The following is an 18,066-nucleotide window of genomic DNA, read 5'->3' on the forward strand; positions in this document are numbered from 1 at the left end:
AAGCCCTGGTCTCAAGAATTCAGCTTCATCTGAAATACTTGGATTATTTATAATGATATTTGTGTCTGTGATAAGATCAGGTTTAGCCTGTACAGAACTTCCACAGAACTGCACGGCATTCTTTTGGGTTCTCTGGAATGGGGAAGTTATTTATTCACTGGATCTACGCCGTAGTTATTCTTACTAAGAAGCTTAATAATTGCGTCATCTGTCTTAAACATTCTTAAGCGGTCAGAGAAAGGAATGGATGTTTAATTTAATGTCAAACTAACACTAGCCTCTGGCTTCTTTCTTCTATGGCCTCTCCCTACACGAGCAACTTCATGCAAGTTGAAGTGAGTCTCTGTACACGACAGAGCCCTAATGACCAATTCCTGGTTTGCTGCCCATTTGCATTCATCCGCCTCCACCGATGCTTCCCCAACCTCCACACCACTAGGAGCAGCGCCCGCTGCAGCGTTACTTATCCCAGCATCCACATTAAACTATATGGGACATCAGTCTTCTGGAGCTTAGCAATGCTACCTCCCTGCAGAAATTAAAGTCTCGATCTGCACAAAGCTATGCGCTCTCTAGTATGAAGAGTTGTTGCCATGCCATCTTGATATGATCTTGCCATGCCATCTTGATATGTTGTATGTCTTTCTGTGTTGTGCTTTAAGTGCTGTTTTGGGGGATCTTGTTTCATGTTAACATGTTAGTTGGCTAATTTGTTCATGTTATTGTTCATTGGTAAGACCTTCAGCTTGGTCACCTCACCTTATGTTCATGTAAATGTAACTTTGCTCAGTACGTAGCTTAGTCCACTTGGAAGATGCTTAATCCCTACATCTCCGTACTGGTAAGCTTGTGTTTCCCCTTCCCTGAACTGAACACTTGTCTCCCTGCTTTATCTGGGAGTCATGCTGCATCTAGAGGGGCCGCAGTGTGGTCCTTCCGCCAGCATCCAAGAGGGTATGTTGCCTCTATGCTTGGGAGATGAGAAATTTCCTGAACGCCAAGCTGCTTTGCCAAGCTACAGGCACCTTCTTTCTGTTCACACTCTGTCACTGTCTCCATTCGAGGGGTCGCGCCTCTCCGCTGGTCTTCTAGAAGCAGGGCTTCTATTCACACCCTGGCTGTGTTTCAAATCGCGTACTTGCGCACTTCAAACACTGACTTTCAGGGCGTAGGGCGTTCACACTGACAGAACCAGCAGAATTCAGGGCACTGAAAGCACCCAGATTGCGCACTGCAAACGGTCAAAAAATGCAGTGTGAAACGATGGACACTTCTCGCCATAAACGGGCGCCATCTTGGCTACGTAGCGGAAGAGGAGGAGCCCTTTCGGCAGCTTTTCAGTTTGGAAAGTTGGCTGACTGACGCCTCGGAAATCACTTCAACCATTATTGCTGGTTACAATAACTGTTATCTGATAGTACAGTGTCTATTTCTCGGTAACTTTTGAAAAATCTAAGCGAGAATACACCCAAAAATGTACATTTACAGACAAAACACGGCCGTCAGCGGAGTTTGGTCCGCCATCTTTGTTTACAATTTCCAGTTGGCCGGAGGGAGCTGGCGCACAGATTTATGGGTAAAAGGCTTGCACATTTGCGTCCGTCAGTATTCCATTTGAAACAACACTAATCAGCGACAGAACGCACTACAGATGTAAGTGCTCAGTGGGCACTACGCACTGTTTTGCAGTATACTTTGTAAAGTACTCGTTTTGAGACATGGCCTCCGTCTCCATTTGAGGGTCCGTGCCCATCTGCTGGTCTTACTCTCTTTCTCTGTCTCTCTCTCTCTCTCTCTTCATTAGAGTTGCATCGCCTCTACTTACTCTCTTTCTCTGTCTCTCTCTCTCTCTTCATTAGAGTTGCATCGCCCTCTACTTACTCTCTTTCCCTGACTCTCCCTCTCTCTTCATTCGAAGGGCACCGCCTCCATGCTGGTCTATCTAGAGGCATTACCTCTATTTACTCCCTCTCTCTCTCTCTCTCTCTCTGTCTCTCCCTCGCTTCATTCTAGAGGCAGCACCTCTACTTGCACTTGCACATCTTTCCATCCGAAGGGCTGCACCATGGCATCCACTCACTTCAGGAGATGCCCCCTGCACTGAAAGCTGAGCTGCATTTTGCCATAGATCGAATCTATGCATGCCATCTCTGCCTTGACCTTTTGGTCCCTGTGGGCCATCTGCAATATTTACTAATCAGGATCTCACGTCATTGTCTTTCATCCATTTGCAATTTGTAGATCTTTGTTGTCCAGAATTCCCCATTTCATAGTGTCAAATGGTTGAGTTTGAGAAGTTTGTGATTTTGTTACTTTTACCTTTGTTCTACTTTGACCCTTGGGTGAATGGTTGTGTAAAGGATTATAGCTGCTGTACAATACACCTATGCTTACCAGTATGATGAGCCAGAGTCCCCCAAAGATAATGGTCGTGTTCTTCCCAATCTGCTACTACATTGAAAAGATAACATCAAATAATATTCAATTTTGTTACATTGTTTTATGTTTTTAACAACTACATTGTTTTGCAGGATTGAAAACAATTCCCCTACAACAACCTATAATGACACCACTGAAAACAAATGCAAATTTTTGTTTGCTATCTACGTTGTTGGCCATGACTTTTGCCACACAAGTTGTGACAGTTGGTTGTCAGTAGTTCCCTGCAAAATATAGGTAACTGGTCTAACCTGCTCTCATTAATCCATGGATTTAACTTGCAAATGCTCTGAAACTGAACCATTGGTTTTACAGACACTCAAATAACATTTCCGGGTGCTGGGCGTGACTAGCATGCCGGCTGATTTCCTTTGTTCTCTGTCAGACACCATTGATATCATAGTGTTACGGTGGGGCTGGATGTAAAAAAAAAAAAGTCTTGCATTGACCTTGTTATGGTAACCTATAAAGTAATAAGCAAACTGAATTGGGTAAGACTACATTTTGGAGAAACCCATTTCAAAGGTGAAATTGAAGGCTTAATTGTGAGATTTAAATTTTAAAGGAAAGAAATTGGCATTACAGATACACCTGTTGGTTGACACACTTAATTTATGCTCGAGTGAGTACTTTCATATACCACAACCAATATATCACAAAGCCGGCTGTTTATATAAAATTCTGTCCTACCTAAACAAAATGTGTATCTGAGTTTTACTACAAATCTCATAATTTGTCCTTTACACATTTATTTAAACTATAGTGCACTACATCATACCTGGCTATCACACATATCTCTGAAGTCTCTGCTTCTCACTATTCATTATAATGTATATAATATACATAATGCATCTGACCAAAGCCAGGCTTAACTGTAAAGACTTTAATCTGTTGGTATGCCGCCCAGCCCCATTGAGCCATTCATTCTCCAGAATGAGAAATGATAAAAATGAAAAGAAAAAGCATCAGCATCATCTCTATTTATAATAAGACTCTGGAACAAAACTTGATTGTGGCTAACACAGCATTCTACACAGCAGACATATTGTTATTAAAAAGCCTTATCTTTAAATGGTGGGCATATGGGCAGTTCCAAGTCTAAACAAGTTTGTCATCTAAACGAGTTTGTCATCTAAACAAGTTTGTCTATAACTCAAGGGCTCTGGGCTTCTTTTCAAATTTTCTCACTCCTTCAAGGCACAGATCTCTTTCAATTCATTTTCCACTCTTTCATCTTCTGTGGCTGAATGTGGCCTTGGGAAAAGTTTATGAAAAATACTAAAAATTTCACAAATTAAAACATATAAATTGACTACTGAAATTCATTGCTTTATTTTATACTTTTAGAAAGAAATCCTAGTGATTAGTTCATGTTTCTTGTAATTTCCGCCAGTTCAGGCCTGGCCTCCAAATAGGAACCGGTTCCTGTGAGGTGGAAGTTAGTAAATAGATTCCTACCTGATGACATCACTTCCTTTCTGTTGGGCACATATCTCTGGTATCTGTAGTGTTTCTGAAGTACCAATCAGCTCCGACTATGGAAGCATGTATATATACTATGGAAACATGAACGCACACCAGTTGGCTTTTTATTTATTTGTGGTGCTGTCTTTCTTGAGGTTGATCGTGTATATCTCTCTTACACTGACTGTTAGTCAAAGTAGTAGGGAGTTGAGTTGTTGAGCTCTGTTCTTTTGTTTACGTCAGTAGGGGATATAGATGTTCCGAAGGCAATGAAAAATGTCATTTAGTGACCTTTAATGCATTGCTCTCTTGGGACACTTACTTACTTACTATTGAAGAGTAATCTGTAAGCCTCTCTGTGACAATTGTTTCCAGCATAGGGTGTGTGTTTGTATGTGTGTGTGTGTTTCGTGTGTGTATATATGTGTCTGAATGTGTATGTGATCATTGGAATGTGGGTTTGTCAGCCCAGTGAGTGAAAAGCTCGCCATAGCCACACCCAGCGACTCACAAGAACAGTCCTGAGAAAATGCATGCTGGGTATCCATCACATCGCTTGCCCATACCTTGCCAGGGGATAAAAGCAGTAAGTAACCTGAACAGATAAACGCAGACCACCTTCCCAACACTACCCAAACAAGTCAGCACAACCACCTGCGCCCAGGCAATCCCTTCAGTAAAAATGCATGGATGTACATAGCATAGCCACTGTTTACCACACTAGCTTTCATACACAAGAATCTATCAACATGCGACCCCCATTGAAATCCATGTGAAAGTGATCAAAGAGGAGGACAAAGACTGTTGCATGCACAACAAGAAATGGAGGGAAAGAGTTGGTGAACCTGGGTGTGGGTGATGGGTGTGCCACAGGTATGGCAGGTCAAAGGATCAGAGTGCCTCCTAGTGGTGAAATGCTTGCCCTACATGTGTAGGGAGTGGTATTGCAGGAGAGTTAGTCATTTCATTTACAACAGCACTTACCCCACTAATGTCAATCCATTCAGTTTAGTCAGCTACTGACAGAGGCTTTGCTATTCCCTTAACACTATTCTATAGTTCCTGTTTACGTCAAGCCTCACCTAAAGCATTATACTGTGGTAGCTACATGACTTGAAGTGATAGATGAGCAATCTTAATATGACTCTGAGTGCCACCAATCCAGTCCAGTTAATTATTTATCTAAATAGGTGAGGCTTAAAAGCTTTGACAAAATGGCAAAATAATAATTTAAAATATATGCACGTCAAACATAAAAAACTGTTTGTGAGAGATGGACATGCAGCCTGCAAGTGGCAAAAGTAATATTTGTCAAGTTCACATTACAATCGCTTAGACACAGAAGTCCATAGAGGACTTCAAAGTGACGACACGTCCTCAGAGGTCTTACAACTCGGCAAGTCATGAAGGCTACCAAACTTTTCGACAACTTTCCGAGTTGTTGTTCCGACACGAGGGGACTATCACGTGATTTTTCCGAGTCGGGAAAATAAATGCACTATGACAAGGCAACGTCAAGAGTGTTTGGCTATCTCCAAATATCTTCTCTCCAACACTGACCCCAAGTGGTATGTTTTTACATTGCTTAGTCTGTCAGGATATGGAGTCAATTTTGAAAAGTATCAATGTATCACAGGTTGACAAGTATATATTTATTTTTTGAATAGAGGAAAAAAATCATCTAGAATAAATGTAAATGAAGCCCTCTCTTGAAGATGCCATTCACTTATGTCATAAATTAATAAGGATAAAACTCCCATAGGCCGATATACTTTTATCAAATTTCAAACAACGGGCACAAATTGAACTTTATATTCCTGTCAGTGAATAAAAAAAGGCACATTTTTTGTCATATTATAGGCACCTGTTGATATAAGGAGACTTTTTAAACAGCCTTTTTGTCCAAAAAAGGGCTCTCAGTGTTAAATGACAGGCAATGTAAAACACTAAGGTAACATTATGGACAGTAAAGGACATACTTTATGCCAAGGACATGGACATGAGTCATCTGCTGGAGTATCTGATGCGTATCCTAAAGGAATAGTCGTTTTAAAAATGGCTGTATTCCGTTTGCTTCTGCATTTCATGAATAGTCCCAACTTTTCTGGAAATGGGGTTGTTTTTTTAGAGTATTTTAATTAAGATTGTGTCTATACCCACAGTATGGATGCTAGAGACATCATTTAAATGATTTACCAATATTTCAATGAATTGTATACATTTGGCTTCATAGCATTAGTTCATATTTTTCATATTTTGTTTCCAAAGACAGAATCCCTTTTGATGCCTTAAATGTTACATATTTTCCCCTTTATTCCCCATATTTTGCTATGAATAGGCTACAAGTTGAAACCACACCCCACTTTTAAGCAGGTTATTTTAATCAACAAGCATGGGCCTGTACAAATGAATTCCCTCCTCATTAACTCTGGCTTCACATTTATGTTTTACACAGCTCCTAATCTGACAGCCCAGTTGAACAAAAAGGACAGAAACACAAAAATTCTAATGGTTTCCACTACAAATAGCTTACCATAACCAGCTAGTGTGTCTGGGGACACATTTGATTACGATATTATGGTTTGTATAAGTTTCCATGACATGGCACTGCAAATGTACATTTTATCCATTAGGTATGAAATAACACATTACCAAAAGAGACCAACAGAGGTCATTACAATGTCCTACAGCTTCTTTAGTCGATATATGTAATTATGCACCAGTAACTCCGAACGGTCATGAAAACACACACACAAACACACGCACAGATACACACACGCACACTCACACACATTCCAGAAGCTTGACAGCAGGTTAAGGTCAGAGTTAACCTGGTCCTTCAGGTGCGTATTTCACTGGACTTGTAAACTTTTGCACCATCAGTCACCATTTTGTCAACCATCAGTTTCTGCATATATTGGAGATCATATGGAATGACATGGTTGGGTAAAGAGAACCGTTTAGAACCGCATGTCTATAATCAAATACCTTCCAAATATCCATGCAAATACCAAGCAGTTACACATATCCATCAAAGAATCCACTGAAAAGCCTCCAAAAAATCTCTGCACTGCATAAAACTTTTTTCCCAAGTAGGATGAACCATAATACAAAAGTACCATACACTACAAAGTATGTTTAATTCCTTGTATGTGTTCTTCAATTGGCCATTACCAAGGACAATGTACAGTTTAACATGGCATCACTGTATTATTTCTAACGTCATTGTGTCGTTTATCGTCACAAGCAATAACTCTTTATACGCTTACGCCCAGGGGCGTTTTTTCCTACAGGCGGTATAGGCGGTCGCCTAGGGCGCTGTCATGGTAAAAAGTGACCGGGTGCCAAAAAGAGCCCGGGTGATGTAATATTGGCTTTCGAACGACTCTTGAGTGACAGTTGCTATACCAACGTTAGCATTACGTCACCCGGGCTCTTTTTGGAAGTCAGACTACCTCAATAACGCGATTTACCCCAGAGCATCTCGCATTATACTTCGCTACCTGAGACCAGCTTGCCTGTATTTTACCTGCAATAAACCATGTGCTTGATGTTTGACTGTGTTAGGAAAGTTGTTGACTCACAAGTTTGTTATAGTGTCAAAGTAAGTACATTTCAACCGGTTAAATCGCCGCTAGCATCTCGTTAGCGATTAGCAATTCCTCCGTTAGCTGGGGCACATTATTTTGCTTAGTGTATAGCTAGCAAGCTAGTATGAACTCTCCCAAGTTTTTCTAAATAGGCCTATATCAACAAATAATGGTAGATCTTAAATTATTTAAGATGTTAGCAAATGAACTGGCTGGCTTGCTAAAAAGGTAGATGAACAAGCACCGTATATTATTTAAGATGTTAGCAAATGAACTGGCTGGCTTGCTAAAAAGATAGATGAACAAGCACCGTATAGTATTTAGGATGTTGGCAAATGAACTTGCTGGCTTGCTTAAAAGGTAGATGAACAAGCACCATATATTATTTAAGATGTTATTAAATTAACTGGCTAGCTTGCTTAAAAGGTATATGAACAAGCACCGTACCGTATATTATTTAAGATGTGAGCAAATTAACTGGCTGGCCTGCTAAAAAGGTAGATGAACAAGCACCGTATATTATTTAAGATGTGAGCAAATTAACTGGCTGGCTTGCTAAAACGGTAGATAAACAAGCACCGTATATCAGTATATTTTCTCCTTTTTATAAAAAAACGAATTTCTACTCTAAACAATTTCAATTGAAATGCAAATGATGATGTAAACGGCTAAAATGGAACACTTTATTTACCGGGTAAAAATGTGTTTAGCCACAATATATAGCGATTCAAAAAGTAGTATTGACTGCAAATGTTGATGTACAGGATACCGGCAGGTGTAGCTAAAACGGAATACTTAATAGTTTTAGGCACAATATTAAGTGACTAACAAGTAGCTGATGGCTTTCGAACGACTCTTGAGACTGACCAAAAAGTGCCCGGGTTACGTAGTGTCCGGGTTACGTAATGCTAAGCGTTGGTATAGCAACTGTCACTCAAGAGTCGTTCGAAAGCCACCCGGGCTCTTTTTGGCACCCGGTCACTTTTTGCCATGACAGCGCCACTCAGAGGGGGGCGCAAAAAACTGCGCCCAGCAAAAAAAAAAAAAAAAACAGAATTGTGTTCTTTTTTTGCTGGACAGAGTTTTTTTTGCGCCCCCTTCTATATCTCCAACCAATATTTTGCCATAAAAAAAAAATCTAACATTAGGGTAAAATGAGCCAAAAAAACGGAAGGGGTACGTACGTCCTTGGTGTCCTCAGAACATGCTAGCACAGTGAGGCGTTTGGTTAGAGTGTGTGTGTTCAAGAAACTTTGAAGAACAAAATAATGAAGAGGCAAAAGCCATCCGGGGCGCAATTTAAGAAGAAAAGAAAGGAAGAAGAAGAGAAACGTGCCAAGGAGAAAGGTAAATCCTTAAATCTTGTTCTAGCCTAGAATGAATTCCAGATAAGAAAACGTTCACGAATGCGTGAATTGCCCCCAAAGAAGAAAAGATGTACCTTATCATTGAACGTTTTCCTACTCCCTGTCAAATAGTTCTTTAAGGATTTTACAGAGGCGGGTATATAAAAAAAATGATATGTCCATTTATTCTACATTATACAAAAAAAGACATGATTAAAATAGGGGCGCACATATAAAGCCAATAGCCAGTGCAACAACACTACACATATCTTACTCGTTGCATAGCACACCCATTAAGGAAGCCAAACACGGCAAATTGTCAACAAGTGAGGAATACTGGTAAAAATCCAAGTGTTGTATTGTCAACTTTAGCGAATGGATTGTATGTAATCTTGCTAGTTAGCTAACGCTAGCTAGCCAGTGACTTGTGACGTTCCTTGTTATTGTCATTCAGTCGAAACATCAGTTCAAGTTCAGCTGTACCGCAATTTGCGTAATTTTGCGTCATAAAAAAATGAGTAATCACATTTGGACAGCTTTAGTTTTGGTGGAGCGAGCTAGCCAGTTTAATTAGACATGATTCAACTAATCAATAGCTATGCATCTTGGAATAAAAAAATGTCAGGCTGTCCAAATACACCAAAATGCTTAATAACTAGCCTTCATAATAGCTAAATTTAACAAATGATAATAATACATATTTTTGTTATATCATTTTAGATTCACTTTTAGAAGACTAAGAAAACGTTATTTGCAGGCGAGTGGGAAGATGACGTGGAGGTGTGTGTGTGTCCATAAACAGTTGAACAGGGGGCGTGGCCGGAGCGTAGTCCAGCACAGGCGTGACATTTTCTCAGTGATTTGTTCTTGAATTAATGTTTGTTCATCGTCGCGATCATTGTTGTGTTTATGTGAAATAAATGCAGTCTTACAGGGCAAAATAGCGTTTGAAAGTTGCAATTCCGTTTTCGTGGGGAAAAAACGTGTGGGGGGGGGGGGGGGGGGGGGCGCCAGGAGTGAAGCTCGCCTAGAGCGCCAAATATGCTAGGGCCGCCCCTGCTTACGCCTCTGGCAATTCCGACATCACAGTCGACTAACATGATCATTAAATGGCACATACTTGTCTTACTTTGTTTTTACGGTCATGTTACGCCAATTCCTTGAAATTGGCATGTCAGTAAGAGGGGCAAGGCATTGGGCAAGGCATTGGGCAATATGTTTGCATGTCTCGTGAAATCGTCACGTTTTTCGTGGGCTTCGATCTCAACCAATCCTGATTCTGTCCGAAGTTGAGCCCTCCCTTGCCTCCCACACATGTGAGTAATTATTTAAAATGTTTAAATGACATGCCCAAAGATACTTGTTTGACTCATAAGCGAACTGGACGGAGCAATGACGGCAGAACATGGCACAACGTTTTGCGAGGGGATGTACTCGAAACTTATCGACTCTGATAGCCCCTGTGGTGATCTGAACAGTCCAGATGTACGGGAACGACATGTTGGTAAGTTTTGTTGTTCGTGTAGAAATAGTTCATATTTCGCATGCATGGCAGCGCACATCCATCTCACCATCAGGTATTGTATGCACTATACAGTATGGTGCATACAATACCTGATGGTGAGATGGATGTGCGCTGCCATGCATGCGAAATATGAACTATTTCTACAGCTAAATGTTTACACGTTTTCACACGGTTGTATTTTTCCACCTAAACATCTGGAATGGAAAGCTGGTTTCCACGCCTCCCCCTTAACTCCTTTATCCAGTTATTTTAGTTTTGCCCTGTTGCTTGTTCGAGCCTGCCTTGACATTTTCAGGAATACAAATGTGTGTTTATAAGCAAACTGTGTCCAACACAAGACTTGTGCTCACTGCTGAAATTTGTGTAGTAAAGGACACCCGCTTTTGACACATACGGTAGTAATAGAAGCTATTTCCTTCATAAATGTCATGTTTTTTATTTGTACAAGGAAAAATGCTGTCCTTAGCCAACCCCTAATCAACTGCAAACCATTCTGGTTTTCCAAATGCATTACTGAAGTACACATTTCAGTGGCATTTATGACTATATCAAAATTATTTTCAGTTAGTCCATAAAAAGGGAGAAAAACAGAAGCCTCTTATGAAGCAAACTTTTCCCACTCTTTATCCTTTATCATGAACCTTTTTGACCCTGCAGCAATCTCAATTGAAAATGTGTAGTAATACAATTCTCTCTTTTTCTATGTATGTATGTATGGATGGATGTGCATTACAGTTCATGTCTCTCCAGCAAAAGGTAACTCCAGGCAACCTTACAAACTGGCCACAGCATGCCTGACTGGCCTCTGTCTGGTCCTGCTCTTGGTCCTTGTGGTAATGAGTTCACAACGTAAGTCTCTCTCTCTCTCTCTCTCTCTCTCTCTCTCTCTCTCTCTCTCTCTCTCTCTCTGGCTGTCTCTCTATAGGTCTCTCTCCCTCTCTTGATGATTACACTGGGTGCTGTGGGGTTACTGAGGGGTGGGGTACTAGGGCTAACAGTCCACACTATTGGGAAGAAGGTGTTGCTTTCTGTCTTTGTAAAAAAAAAAATCTCCCCTTTCACATCTGAAAGGACAGCCAGGCATGAGGTGGAGGACCCATTTTTCAGTACATGGAGGCAGCATCATTGAGGCTTACAAGTCCAAAATTGTCCAGAAGATCAGGTGATCTTCAGTGGATGTTGCTCCACTGTGGCCTGGTATAAATACTTAAGACCGAATAGGAGAATCTGGCCCGAAGTGCGTTACTGTCTTCATGGCATGTAAATCACAGACTTAAAGGGAAACTTTGGGGATTTTTGGCGAACTTGGGGATCGGCAAAACTGCTATAAAATGTAATCTCATGAGCAAGCATCTGCGTCAAAGTAAACTGCTCGTTTTTGCCACTGCCAGGTTCCTAGTGATATTATAAGTCATTAAGTTTCTTCAGTTTCTCTAGTTTAAGTTAGAGTTTCTGTAGAAATGACATTGGTCATTTTCTACAGTTTCTTTACATCTTATAGTTTCTTTACAGCTTCAGAGGCAGATTTAAGATCAGTGCTTCTTGTGAGGGTATGTTTAGATTTGATTTAAATATAATTTTTTTTTACTACATTCCTTTTACTCTCATGTTATTATTGCTGAGGCCTTCTAGAATATAATCATAAATGCCACTTTTGCCTCAATGTTTTACTTAGGGGAAATATACAAAAACATCAATGCATGTCAGACTACCTAAAAAAGGCTCGGACTCAGTAGTGTTAAGCACTGATCAGAATTTCAGCCCCTGGCCCCTGAGCAAACACTGGATAGGCTGCCCATGGTTCATAGTCCAATAGCACTGGACATCAGGGTGGTTGTCTGTGCTCTCGGGCCATTACAGAGTCACTATTTGTCTTCACGTTTTTTTTTTTTTTACAATTTTTCCATTCTGAACAGTCTTATTCTGTCCATTTTGACCATTCCCCCCCCCCCACACACACACACCCCTCTCCCGCTAAAACACTTCCTAAAAGTGCATGTTTTTCCTTTGTTTATAAATGTGTGGTTTTGGTTAGCCACTGATGTTACTCAGCCTGTTAGAAAACAGAGCAGCTGTTTGTTTTTCCTCCTGCTGATTGGGAAACAGGCCCTCTGGGATCAGAAGAGGACATCGTGTTTGAATGTTCAGGATTATAGCTACAGCTGCATATCATGACTCACCTGTGTTATTTTACGTTGTGTTTTTGTCCCTGAGCATATCAAAGTCAAAGTCAAACTAACATTGTTATCGGAATATCTGTGTCTCCCCCTCCCCCCCCTTTTGCCCGACAATGTAGGAAGAAGTGTCTCTGAGGTGACATCCTCACTTTCCCAGAATTCATCTGCCTCTGCTCAGACCCAGAGGCAGACTCTCCTTGTGAACGTCACAAATCTGACCGAGCAAATCAAGAGACTGGAGAAAGAGAAGCGGCAACTGGAGATGGAGAGAAATGCCCTGCAAGAAAGGGTGAAGGTTCAGGGTAGGAGTGCTGTGAAAGCCCGCTTTCATTTTGATATGATCATTTGATATCATGTCTGTGATTTGACACAGTTTGGGTTTTCATTGTAGGTACAGTGTGAAAGAAATCACAATTGTGGTGTTGCCTTTCATAAGTATGCCCAGTTATTCTTGGGAGCCCTCTGGTGTATAGCCCTTCCCTGTAATGTGTAAAACGGACTTTCTCTCAGTATAAGGAATAACAGTCACCTGGTGTAAGTTAGACCTTAGTCCTCCAAGATCCCCTCAAAGTAGGGCATAGGTTAGGCTAGCTTGTCCTCTAGAACACTCTGGCTTCAGGGTGGTAGGAGCCATCTCTCTCGCTCTCTCTCTCTCTTTCTTTCCTTCCTTCTCACACAGACAAACACACAAAAATACACACTCTCATGTGGGACTCTTTGCAAAAGGCTGGATGTGTATGGGTGTGTGTGTGAAGAAAAGAAAATAAAAAGATTGGAAACTGTTGCTCACACGGTCATTAACTAAGTCATGCTTTGACACCCACATGCATCTGGTACAAACAGAACGTGCTTTAATATGAATGATCCTCCTGCTGATCCCTCCTGAGGAAATTTTAATTCTTAAAACGAAGGAAATGAAGAGAGTTCCTGTGTGCATGCGAGTGAAGCCTCCCTGATGTTTACAATTGGGCAGGAGGATATTCATTAATTTCTTCCAGACCAAGCACTTTCAGCCAAGTTCTTTACGGAGACAAAATATGTGGGAATACAAAAGCTATCTAACCCTAATCTACATGTCAAAACACTTCCATCCACAGAATGTCCACCAAAGCCAGGAGCTAAACTATGTAAACAGAATGTGTTTGGGAACACAAATGGTCATCAGCAAGTCAGCAAGGCCTTTTTTTTCTCCCACATCAGTGACACTTGTATACTCTCATCATGTTTCAGGAATCTATCCCCACTTACATTTGCTTATCATTTGTTTGCAAGAGGTATATATATATCTGTGGAGAGATGTCGGTGGTTTTGAGTGTGGTGCTGAGTCAGTCAGTCAGTCATCCATTTTGTTACCATTTCTTCTGTCATGACTTTCTCTCTCTCTCTCTCTCCCTCATGCTTGGCTGTGGTGTTTGGCTCCTGTCTTGGTTGTGTGAGGGGTATGAGGGGTTTCTCACATTGATAGCTGTGCCATCTCCCACCAGAGGCCACCTGTTCCCCAGCCCTAGAGACTACTGTGCCACCGCCAGCTACCCCATTACCGAGTTCACCCAGTGGGTGCCCGGCAGATTGGCTCAGGTTTGCCGACAGCTGTTACTACATCTCCACCACCACACTGGACTGGAAGAGCAGCCAGAAGTTCTGCGTGAGGAGAGGGGGACACTTGGCTATTATCCATACCGCAGAAGAACAGGTGAGAGAGAGAAAGAGAGCGAGAGAGGGAGACAGAAAGAGGCATAGAGAGAGAGCGCAAATATGAATGTGTTAGACTGGCACAAATGGACAGAGATACTCATGTACCCTTGTCTATTCACTGGCAAGTGGGCAACCACACCAAATGGCATGAACATAGGTTTCCACAGCAACCACACATGCCCACTTACAGTTCCTGGTCTTGTCTGGCCTTGTCAGAGTCAAGGAAGAGTGGGTAAGGGAGATACAGAACTTGATGGCAATTGTTGCTATGTGTATTAGTTAAAAATTTGTTTTATATGAAGATATGAGTGGCAGAGCTTCACCTTAAACAGATGAACTTGAGAGATATCTGGGGATGTGATCTTCAAACAGGTTGTTTTTCACAGCTTGGTGTGGCCATGCTTTACAGATCACAGAGCCAAAACAAAAAAATCAACATTTCAGTGATACAAACGCTCTCACATTCTGTCCCTTTCCATTAAGCTTGGGCATTAGGTCAGAGAATTTGATGAGTTAAATATTGAATTACATCCCCCATTTTTTGTTGTGCCTTGCTGTAGACGTTTATTTGGAATAAGCTGGTTCGGGGGCACTGGAATGCCTACTGGTTTGGAATCACTGATGAGAAGTTAGAAGGGACATGGCACTGGGTAGATGGAACAGAACTGGTTGACAAGTAAGTGGGTGCACAGGTTCACATACACACATACACACACACACACACACACACACACACACACATATACACACACACACACATGCCTTTCTTCTGTGTAGGTGTTCATCTAGTCATCATGGTGTCCCAGTACTTTAATTGTTTTTTGTCATTCTTGGCCACACTCCAGGGGGGCTGTGTGTAGTTTCCCTTACTAAAAAAAAAAAAAAATGCTAGACTCAACAGTAATGTTGTTTTGAAGAAATCATGAACAGTGTTATATAGTATAGCGTCTTAAAAGCTTCACTGATAACTATCGCATTTACTTCGGATTCCTTACTTCTTATTACATTACTCTTTTTCTCCTGTTAACCTGATCAGTTTACTTTTGTCTTTCCAAATATTTCTCGTCGCACTCTTTTTTTTTTTGTCTTTTCCTTTTTTTTTTTGCTCCACACATTCACTTCCCTTTATTGTTGTTCTCTAAAAACAAACGCTGGTTCATCAATTCTTCTTTCTTGCACACTTCAGCATTATGGTTTCTAACCATGCTGAAGAGCAGTAGGGTGTGGTGTGGTGTCCTTGCAGTGTGGAAAAGCAGCATGCTATGTCACACAAGTTTTTTTCTTCTGACTTCTGTGAACCTTTCGGTACTTGTTTGGCACAGTTTCTGGGAGGAAGGAGAGCCCAACAACCACATTGACGAGGACTGTGGCTACATCGTGAAGACGCAGGTGCGCAGTCGCGTCCCGACGAAGAGCTGGTACGACGCGCCCTGCGAAATGCCCTGCCTCTTTGTGTGTGAAATGGAGAAGCCGCCCGCTGGTGCATAGGGGTGAAGACCTGGGGGGTATTCGTCGTAGCTCGCTAAACGGTTTAGCGAGCTAATTTTCAGGCTAAGATAAAAAACGCCCCTCTTTTTGGTTCGTGGAAGCAACTTTTGATAAATCACCATAGTTACATATCGATTAGCACTAACCTGCTCCAGGGCAGGCTAACTTAAGTGTAGCTGGATAAGCTTGCCACACCCCCGGAAAAAGGAGGGATCCCATTGACCAAGGACTGATATTAGAGTTAGATTAGCGGAGGGAGAGAGTTCTTTGCGATCGTCAAGATCCATTATTCTTGTATGAGCGCTACCGATTCAGCCGACAAGGAATCATTAATTTACAAGACCTTCTCGAGTCATCTATTGCAAACACCACAGTCGAACATTGACTGTCTTGCGCTTTTTTGCGAGTGGTACATTTTTGTAGTGTCGGTGATGCGGAGAACAAAGCACTCATAATTATATGTGTTATTAGTACAGCATAGCATATCATTATTGTAGAAAATGATTACGGTGGACTCATGATAAGAATAGAGAGAAATACAGCCAATTTATTTTCGCTGCTTCAATTTATTGCATTTGTTATTAATACATTTAGTCATTTAACAGACGTTTTTATTCAAAGCGACTTCCAAGGAAATGTAAAACTTCATTGAGGAAGGAGGTGAGGGGATTTGAACTAGCAACCATGCAGATTCAAACCGGTAGACGAAACCTCTGTACCAGCTGACACTTGCGGTCAGGGATTCATATATAGATATCACCCTATAAACACCCCAACACACCTTGCTCTCACAGCGGTGGTGGTGTTGAATTTTGCCATGATTATGGTCTTGTATTCTTCATAAGCGTTCATGTTCATCTCCTACTCGCCAGCGGAGAAAAAAAGAGCCCTTTTCTTTGAGTTTAGAACAATTATACCGTTAGAAAATCATGGTTTTGGTAATCGACCTTTCCTGCCTTTTGAAGTAGGAAGTGCACGCGCAAATGCCATGATAACTTTAGCCTGCTTGAAATTAACCACATGATTAGGATGCGGGTCAGCCGTTAACGAACCGATATTTGCTGTTCTCAATCAGCTCGCTAATCTTAACGGGCTAAAAGGCCAATTGATTAACTTAGCTTCAACTCTACGACGAACGTACCCCAGCTGCTGTGGTGGGCAGACTAAATAACCACTGTTTGGGAGAGCCAATGATACACAAATGAGAAGATAAAATGGGAAATGGGAATTTTCTCAGATCCGAGGAGTGCTTCCCTTCTCTGAAGGGTGCTAGTTTGTATTTTTCCCGGGAGAGAGAGAAATTGTATATAACCTGTAAATATTTTTTTGTTGTTGTTTTGAAATAACCATGTTTGACAATAGAATGATTAAAAAACAAATGTTGTTATTATTGATTTATTTCAATAGCAAAAAAAAAGAATTGAGTTGTGAAGAGTTGATTGATGTTGAATTGACATGAAATTCCTATCTTTAATAGCTTTAGAGATATTAGGAGAACTATAACAAGGTAGAAGGTTTGATTACCAGGTATAAAACTATGTGTACCTGCTCTTTGGATAAAAACATCTTCTAAATGAAATGCAACTGAAAAATAAAGCATGAAATATGATACAAAAAACCCACGTGTTGTTACTAAAGATGCAAATGAACTTCATTATATGTTAGATTTAGGATAATATAAAAACCTTTATCCTGCAGAGGGCAGCACTTGTCTAGGCAGGTAGCTATTTACTTGATATGGATGTGACTGCCTCACCTTGGCTGTGTTAAATGACTCACTCACATAGAACTGCTAATTGTGACAGTTTAATCTTATGCAAGAGAAGTATGGAATGGTCATGTTAATGCCAACAAATGGTGAGACCATTTTGATTCATAAGATTGTGCATATGCTGTTATGTGTTTGCCAGTCATTTAACATCTCAAGAAAACAACAACCGGTGAGAGATATTCTTTGGCCTCATTTCTTCCAGCACGACTGAACTTCCCTGAAGTTCAAGTAATTTCTGGTGTCTGGATTTTCTGCGAAAGCGTAAGTAGGCCACTTCAGTATGTGAAGAAAAATAGGTCATGTTATTAAAGGGTACAGTCATTTATTTGACTTGTTAGTCCTATCCGTGCAAGAATGTCAAATAACCAGTCTCCTCCAAATAACTCAACAGACAACAGCCAGTCAGGGTGGCTCTCCACGCTAATGTATATTCATAGAATCAAAATGAACCCAGAAGGAACTCTCGTCATTGAGAATGTCATTAGCTTGGTGGATTTTCTAATGCACTGATCTTAACCCTACACTGGCACCGGTGGACACCTCAGCTCTTGTTTGTTCTGCTTTGTGTGTG

At 41.1% G+C, this 18,066-nt stretch overlaps 1 protein-coding gene across 1 annotated transcript; it reads left to right on the top strand.

Annotated features, from left to right (window-relative positions):
- The first annotated feature begins 10,079 nt into the window (after positions 1–10,079).
- On the top strand, positions 10,080–17,342 carry zgc:174904 (uncharacterized protein LOC564690 homolog). Its single transcript, XM_042710650.1, has 7 exons — positions 10,080–10,343; positions 11,100–11,213; positions 12,661–12,843; positions 14,026–14,234; positions 14,797–14,912; positions 15,559–15,734; positions 16,868–17,342. Exons 1-6 carry the CDS (start codon positions 10,232–10,234, stop codon positions 15,722–15,724), a joined length of 900 nt encoding a protein of 299 aa, XP_042566584.1. The 5' UTR covers positions 10,080–10,231; the 3' UTR covers positions 15,725–15,734; positions 16,868–17,342.
- The last annotated feature ends 724 nt before the right edge of the window (positions 17,343–18,066 follow it).

The sequence above is a fragment of the Clupea harengus genome, chromosome 19 (assembly GCF_900700415.2).
Source record: "Clupea harengus chromosome 19, Ch_v2.0.2, whole genome shotgun sequence".
In the NCBI taxonomy this organism is placed as follows: domain Eukaryota; kingdom Metazoa; phylum Chordata; class Actinopteri; order Clupeiformes; family Clupeidae; genus Clupea; species Clupea harengus.

Bases quoted from the DNA above. Each gene is read 5' to 3' on its own strand.
- zgc:174904 (XM_042710650.1), top strand. From the start codon at position 10,232: ATGACGGCAGAACATGGCACAACGTTTTGCGAGGGGATGTACTCGAAA. The intron at 10,344-11,099 runs GTAAGTTTTGTT...TGTGCATTACAG, and splicing joins TGTACGGGAACGACATGTTG to TTCATGTCTCTCCAGCAAAA. The intron at 12,844-14,025 runs GTAGGAGTGCTG...ATCTCCCACCAG, and splicing joins AGAAAGGGTGAAGGTTCAGG to AGGCCACCTGTTCCCCAGCC.